Source organism: Nomascus leucogenys, unplaced genomic scaffold (assembly GCF_006542625.1).
Source record: "Nomascus leucogenys isolate Asia unplaced genomic scaffold, Asia_NLE_v1 001671F_28437_qpd_obj, whole genome shotgun sequence".
Lineage (NCBI taxonomy): Eukaryota > Metazoa > Chordata > Mammalia > Primates > Hylobatidae > Nomascus > Nomascus leucogenys.
The window spans coordinates 8,744-15,799 of record NW_022096111.1 but is presented as its reverse complement, the minus strand read 5'-3'; the positions used below and the strand labels follow the sequence as shown (position 1 = coordinate 15,799).

Here is a 7,056-nt window from a genome sequence, read left to right as displayed (position 1 = left end):
CAACCCAAATGCCCACCAATGATAGACTGGATAAATAAAATGTGGTACATATACACCATGGAATACTATGCAGCCATAAAAAGGAATGAGATCAAGTCCTTTGCAGGCATATGGATGAAGCTGGAAGCCATTATCCTCAGCAAACTAACACAGGAACAGAAAACCAAATACCACGTGTTCTCACTTACAAGTGGGAGCTGAACAATGAGAACATATGGACAGAGGGAGGGGAACAACACACCCTGGCACCTGTCAGGGGAGGGCCGGTGGTAGAGAGAGCTTCAGGAAAAATAACTAATGCGTGCTGGGTTTAATACCTAAGTGATGGGTTGATAGGTGCAGCAAATCACCATGGTACACATTTGCCTATGTGAGAAAACTGCATGTCCTTCACATGTATCCTGAAACTTAAAATAAAATGAATACATAAGTACATAAAATTTTAAAAGATAAAAAAATCTTAATTGTATGTGGGTAGGTCCCTTTGATTGAAAGTCAGATAGAAATAATTTTTTAAAACTTGCTATTCAAAATTTGCAAAACTAAGAGTAAAAGAAATTTACATTTTTCTCTGTATTGATACAAGACAAAAACATTGTGTGGAAAGCTGGAGTTGAGGACGAACGAGATTCTGAGAATAAAAATCCCTGGTACATAGCCAAAATTTCAGAACTTCAGATTTTCAAGGGCTATAAAATAGGTAACTTCAAGCCACCGTCTCCAATAGATAAAAGGAACCAGGTAATATCTATGTTCCAGGGAGAAAGAATAGAAAATCGGCTCAGCTCTATCACTGACAAAACTTAGTGAGAAGGAGGGATGTGGGAGGTGGGAGGGTGGGGGGATCCCCGGCTTGGGGGGGTGGAGAGGGGCTGTGCTTTAGCCTCCCACTCCTCCTGCCCCTCCCCCTCCCGCCATCCCTCCCCCTCCCACTGCCCCTCCCCAACAAAGGAGCCCTTTGTGATGTCAAGGCCCCAGCTCTGTGACACAGGCCTGGGCCCCAGTCCCTGGTCTCCACCGGGATGCCCAGAGCTCAGTTGCTTGAAAGCAACGCGCCTATTCACATGGAGAATCTTCCCTTTCCTTTAAAATTACTTAGCGCCTCATCACTGAACGCCCCCAGCCCCACACCATGGGTGTTGGATATCCTCCTCACCTTGGTGTTTGCCCTGGGGTTATTCTTCCTATTACTCCCCTACTTCTCTTACCTCCGTTGTGACGACCCCCCCTCACCATCGCCTGGGAAGAGAAAGGTGAGGAGCCCTCAGTTCAAACCCACAGAGCTTGATTCTCTCCTTTCTTTTTATTATTAGTTCCACTTTTCCAAATCCAGTGGAGAGACTTCTGCGATGGGAAGTCTCAGAAGAGACCAGAACATCATGCTTCCAGGGAGAGGCAGGGCAGCCAGGGCTTGGTAGGGGTAGATCGTGTACTGGGATTTCCATCCCAAGCTCTCAGTCCATCTGTGGGGGAGTGCAGGAGGCATCAAGGAGAAATCAAACCCGTGGACTCAGCCCCAGGACCGGTCATGAGACTGGGGAGGTCCCTGTCGGAGACAAGGCCCTGAGCCCTGGCTCATCAGCCACTTTCTGGGGCAGGTGGCTCGGGGCCCACCCTCCTCTGTGTGGGGTGATCTGGGGCCTGTGCTGGGCCCCCAAGGGCCTCCCACCGGGGTCTGACGTCTCCTCTGGTCTCCTGGGAAGCAGAATCCTACCTGACAGCTCAGCAGTTCCTGCGGGCCTGAGCCTGGGTGTTCCTGGAGAGGAGGAACAGGGACTGACGTCGTCCGTGGTGGACCTCATATTGAAAATCCCTGTGTGTCTGTGTGTTATTTTTACTTTATTTATTTTATTTTATTTTTTGAGACGGAGTCTTGCTCTGTCGTGCAGGCTGCAGTGAAATGGAGAGATATTGGCTCACTGCAACCTCTGCTTCCCGAGTTCAAGCTATTTTCCTGTCTTAGCCTCCTGAGTAGCTGGGATTACAGGCACCCGCCACCACACCTGGCTAATTTTTGTATTTGTAGTAGAGACGGGGTCTCACCATGCCCAGGCTGGTCTCAAACTCCTGACCTCAGGTGATCCACCCGCCTCGGCCTCCCAAAGGGCTTGGATTACAGGCGTGAGCCACCACACCCAGCCCCCTCTTCCTGTTTTTCTAAGAAGAAAAGGAGTTTGTCATCCATTTAAACATGAGTGGGAGGAAGCACACAGAGCTCCCTGAGCAAGACTAAGACAGCCATGTGGTTCGTGAGTGCAGCGTGCTGCGGCTGGGCTGGGGGCGGAGAGGGAGAGCCGGTCCTAGCTCCTCGCCGTTTCTTGTCTCCCAGCGTCATCTTGTCTCCCCACGTCATCGTGTCTCCCAGTGTCCAGTACGGTGGAGGGGGAGGCCCAGAGGCAGGATGAAAAACCACAGTCTGAGAGGTAAGGCTCTGCCAGGGCACACTAAGATTAATTTGATCTCGTCTGTCCCAGAGGGAACTGACTCTGAAGAAGTCAGTTGAAGAAGCCTGAGGTGGGGGCTCCTAGGAAGGAAATCAGAACCCCGGGTCCTTCTCAGATTCCATGCCGGAATGAAGCCATGGTGGGCCAGGGACTGGGCATTACCCAGCAGGGGGCAGTGTGTGTGTCCTGGGGAGACCAATGCCTGCCTGGATGCGGAGGGGGGTGAGGGGGCCTCCCGCTCCCTGGGAACAGCTGTTCAACTCTGCTAAGGCTGATAGCTCTTTGAGACCACCCCAGTCCTTTCTCCCCACAGGGCAGTTGTGAGGACTGTGGGGGTGGGGTGTCCGTGTGTGGAAGCCCTTTGTGAATGACAAAGCCCCGCCCTCCATGCCTTGCTATTACCGTTGGGCCATGTGGCTTTGGACACAGATGTGTGGGTTCCAGGGTCTAATTCCCCATGGTCTTCCCTGAAGAAACAGCCACTCAGCCTCCTGTGAGATCCCAGGCCCCTCCCTCACTGCCCTAACCCGGTCTCCTGATTTCCAGCTTGTAGACAGTGCCCGAGAGGCCTGGAGGAGACCTGGGACCTGCTTTCACACCTGCAGAGGTGAGGCACTTCCCCTTCCCTGCATCCTTCCTACCAGGGCTGGGATGCGACCCCAGGGCCATAGGCAGCCTGGAGCTGACCTGGGATGGGGAGACCTGGGGGGCAGAGGATGGGAGTACAACCCTGGGGCGAGGGATAGCAGGAGAATCGGGCACTCAGGGTGTGGGGTGGTGGAGGGGCTGTGGCCCGAGCGCCCACTCTGCCCTTCGGCCCCACCTGCTCCTGGCTGCAGCTCATGCCTCCTGTCTCCTGCAGCCTCCTGGAGCCACACCTTGACAAAGGTGGCCTTTCTCAGCTCTCCGGTCCAGACCTCCCAGGTGAGGTGGGCAGAAGAGCACCTGATGGAGCCTCCCGGTCCTCTCATGAGCCTATAGAAGATGCTGCTCCCATTCTCTCCCCGGTAGCTTCCCCGGATCCTCGAGCCAAGCATCCTCAGGATCTGGCCTCCACCCCATCACCAGGCCCAAGGACCACCTCAGTCTCCTCCCTAAGTGCCTCCCAGCCACCAGAACCTTCCCTTCCCCTAGAACAGCCCTCACCCGAGCCACCTGCACTTTTCCCTCACCCACCACACACGCCTGATCCTCTGGCCTGCTCTCCGCCTCCTCTGAAAGGCTTCCCTGCTCCCCCCCTGCGGGGCTCCACACTGATGACTCCATCCCCTGAGGGGGCACTTCCACTGGGCACCGTCCCTCAAAGCTTGTCTCCACATGGAGATTTGGCGGCTTCTGTCCCAGCCATCGCAGGCCTTGACAGCTCAGTCAGTCGTGTTTCTGCCTCCTCCTGGTGGCAGGAGACTACCAGAACCTGGTGCGCCTTCAACTCATCAGTCCAGAAAGATCATCTTTCCCGCCACCCACCAGAGACCTGTCAGATGGAAGCTGGTAGCCCGTTTTTGCTCAGCTCTGATGGCCAGCATGCCGTGGGGATACAAGTCACAGAAAGAGCCAAGGTCAACATTTGGAAAGAAAAAGAAAATGATGGATCATTTACAGACCAAATGACCCCAGAAAAGCACTTAAATTCTTTGGGGAATTTAGTGAAATTGGATGCTGAGCAGGACACCACAACCCCAAAACCATTCTGGAACATGGGAGAGAACTCGAAACAGCTGCCCAGTCCTCAGAAGCTCTCAGATCCTAGGCTGTTGCAGGAGAGTTTTCGGAAGCATTATAGCCAGCTTTTCTGGGGCCTCCCCTCTCTGCACAGCGAGTCCCTGGTGGCTAATGCCTGGGTAACTGACAGGTCTTATACTTTACAGTCTCCTCCTTTCTTGTTCAATGAAATGTCCAATGTCTGCCCAGTTCAAAGGGATACTACACTGTCCCCACTGCCTTTCCAGGCCCAGCCCCTGTCCCATCTGGGGCCCGAGTCCCAACCCTTTATTTCATCCACACCCCAATTCCGGCCCACACCTATGGCTCAGGCCGAGGCTCAGGCCCATCTTCAATCCTCTTTCCCTGTCCTATCTCCTGCTTTTCCATCCCTGATTAAGAACACTGGAGTAGCTTGCCCTGCATCGCAGAACAAAGTGCAAGCTCTCTCCCTACCTGAAACTCAGCACCCTGAATGGCCTTTGTTGAGGAAACAACTAGAAGGTGGGTTAGCTTTACCCTCTAGGGTCCAAAAATCTCAGGACATCCGTAGTGTCTCCACTCCTAACCTTCCCCAGGAAAGCTTGACATCCATTCTGCCTGAGAACTTTCCAGTCAGTCCTGAACTCCAGAGACAACCGGAGCAACACATAAAAAAGTGGATCATCCAACACTGGGGCAACCTGGGAAGGATCCAAGAGTCTCCAGATCTGATGCAGCTTGGGGACGAATCGCCAGGGACAAGTCAGGCCAAGGGCAAACCCAGGCCCTGGCAGTCCTCCATGTCCACAGGCGAAAGCAGCAAGGAGGCACAGAAGGTGAAGTTCCAGCTAGAGAAGGACCCGTGCCCACATCTGGGGCAAACTCTGGGGCAGACCCCACAAAATCTATCCAGGGGCATGGAAAGCTTCCCAGGGAAGGTTCTGGGGGCCACCTCTGAGGAGTCGGAAAGGATCTTGAGGAAGCCCTTGAGGAGTGACTCGGGAAGTGATTTACTAAGATGCACAGAGAGGAATCGTATAGAAAACCTCCTGAAAGCCCACATAGGCAGGAGGTTGAGCCAGACCAACGAGGGCTTGGTCCCCCTGACTGTGCGTCGATCCTGGCTTGCTGCCAACCAGGCTTTTCCCGTGCCCAACACCCACGTGAAAACCAGCAATCTAGCAGCCCCGGAAAGTGGGAAAGCCTGTGTGAACACAGCCCAGGTGCTTTCCTTCCTCGAGCCGTGTGCTCAGCAGGTGCTGGGAGCCCACATTGTGAGGTTACGGGCCAAACACAGGTGGGGTCTACCCCTCACGGTCCTCAAGCCCATTCGGTGCTTTAAACTGGAAAAGGTTTCATCCTTGTCCCTTACACAGCTTGCCGGTCCCTCCTCAGCCACCTGTGAATCTGGGGCTGGCTCAAAAGTTGAGGTGGCCACGTCCCTTAGAAAGCCACCAATGGCAAGTCTGAGAAAGCAGGTGCTGACCAAAGCATCTGTTCACATGCCAGAGAGTCTTCTGGCCTCCTCACCTGCATGTGAGCAGTTCCCGATGGTCCCACGAGGGATGCCATCTTGGAATGGTCATGGGCCCTTGAAGGCTCCTTCAGCTGGACAGGAGGGCAGGTGGCCATCTAAGCCCCTCACATACAGCCTCACAGGCAGCACCCAGCAGAGCAGGAGCTTAGGAGCCCAATCTTCAAAGGCTGGAGAGACCAGGCAGGCAGTGCCACAACCCAGAGTCCCCTTGGGAACCTGTAGGCTGGCAAACCTCCAAGCCACAAGTGAGGATGTGCGTGGTTTTGAGGCTCCAGGGACCAGCAAAAGCTCTCTACTCCCTACAGTGTCTGTCTCCCAAGATCCAAGAAAGCTGTGCCTTAGGGAGGAGGTTGTTAGTGAATTTGAGCCTGGAATGGCCATGAAGTCAGAGACCCAGCCTCAAGTTTCTGCCGCTGTTGTGCTCCTTCCAGATGGGCAAGCATCTGTTCTGCCCCATCCTTCAGAGAATTTGGCTTCTCAGGTGCCCCAGGGCCATCTCCAGAGCATGCCTACTGGGAACATGGGGGCTTCCCTGGAGCTACGTGACTTCACGGCAGCCAGAAGGAGCAACCTGGGGCACAAGGAGATCAAGAACCCAAACTGTCAAGGCTCATGTGAGAGCCAAAGCGCGATGTTTCCCTCTACTCACAAGAGGAGAACTCTAGGAAGCCCTACGAGGGCTTAGAAAAACATGAAAACTTAGAAAAACATGAAGAGGGGCTTGAAGGATTGAGGACTCCTCAAGTTACCCCAGTCAGGAAAACAGAAGACACCCATCAGGATGCAGGCATCCAGCTACTGCCATCCAAGAAACAGCCTCCTTCAGTAAGCCACTTTGGAGAAAACATCAAGAAATTTTTTCAGTGGGCTTTTTCAAAGAAAAAAAGTAAGCCAGCACCAGTCACTGCTGAGAGTCAAAAAACAGTAAAAAAGAGATCACGTGTGTACAGCAGCAGTGCTGAAGCTCAGGAGCTCATGACAGCAGTTGGACACATACTGGAGAAGAAAATGTCACCTTGCCATGCGCAGCATGCCTCGAAGGTAAATCAGCACAAACGGGAGTTTCAAGCCCCCGTCTGTGGGGTTCCCTGCAACCACAGGCACCTCTTCTACTCAGAACACAGCAGAATGCTGAGCTATGCAGCCAGCAGTCAACAAGCCACTCTCAAGAGCCAGGGTTGTCCCAACAGAGAGAGGCAAATCAGAGATCAGCAGCCCTTGAAAAGTGTCCGGTGCAACAATGAACAATGAGGCCTGCGACATCCCCAATTCTTGCTCCCCAAGAAAGCTGTATCCCCAGTCAGTCCCCCTCAGCACCGGCCAAAGACACCCGGTGCCTCCAGCCACCATCACCACTGTCCAAGGCACTGTCTTCTTTGGGAAGGTATCTGA

General features: G+C 53.7%; 1 protein-coding gene across 1 annotated transcript; it reads left to right on the top strand.

Annotated features, from left to right (window-relative positions):
• The first annotated feature begins 1,049 nt into the window (after positions 1 to 1,049).
• Positions 1,050 to 7,056, top strand: LOC115833822 (spermatogenesis-associated protein 31A1-like). The gene is given in 5 exon segments (XM_030808642.1): positions 1,050 to 1,253; positions 2,366 to 2,423; positions 2,991 to 3,051; positions 3,307 to 6,314; positions 6,317 to 7,056. Coding segments are annotated over 5 exon segments (4,056 nt in total). The 5' UTR covers positions 1,050 to 1,064.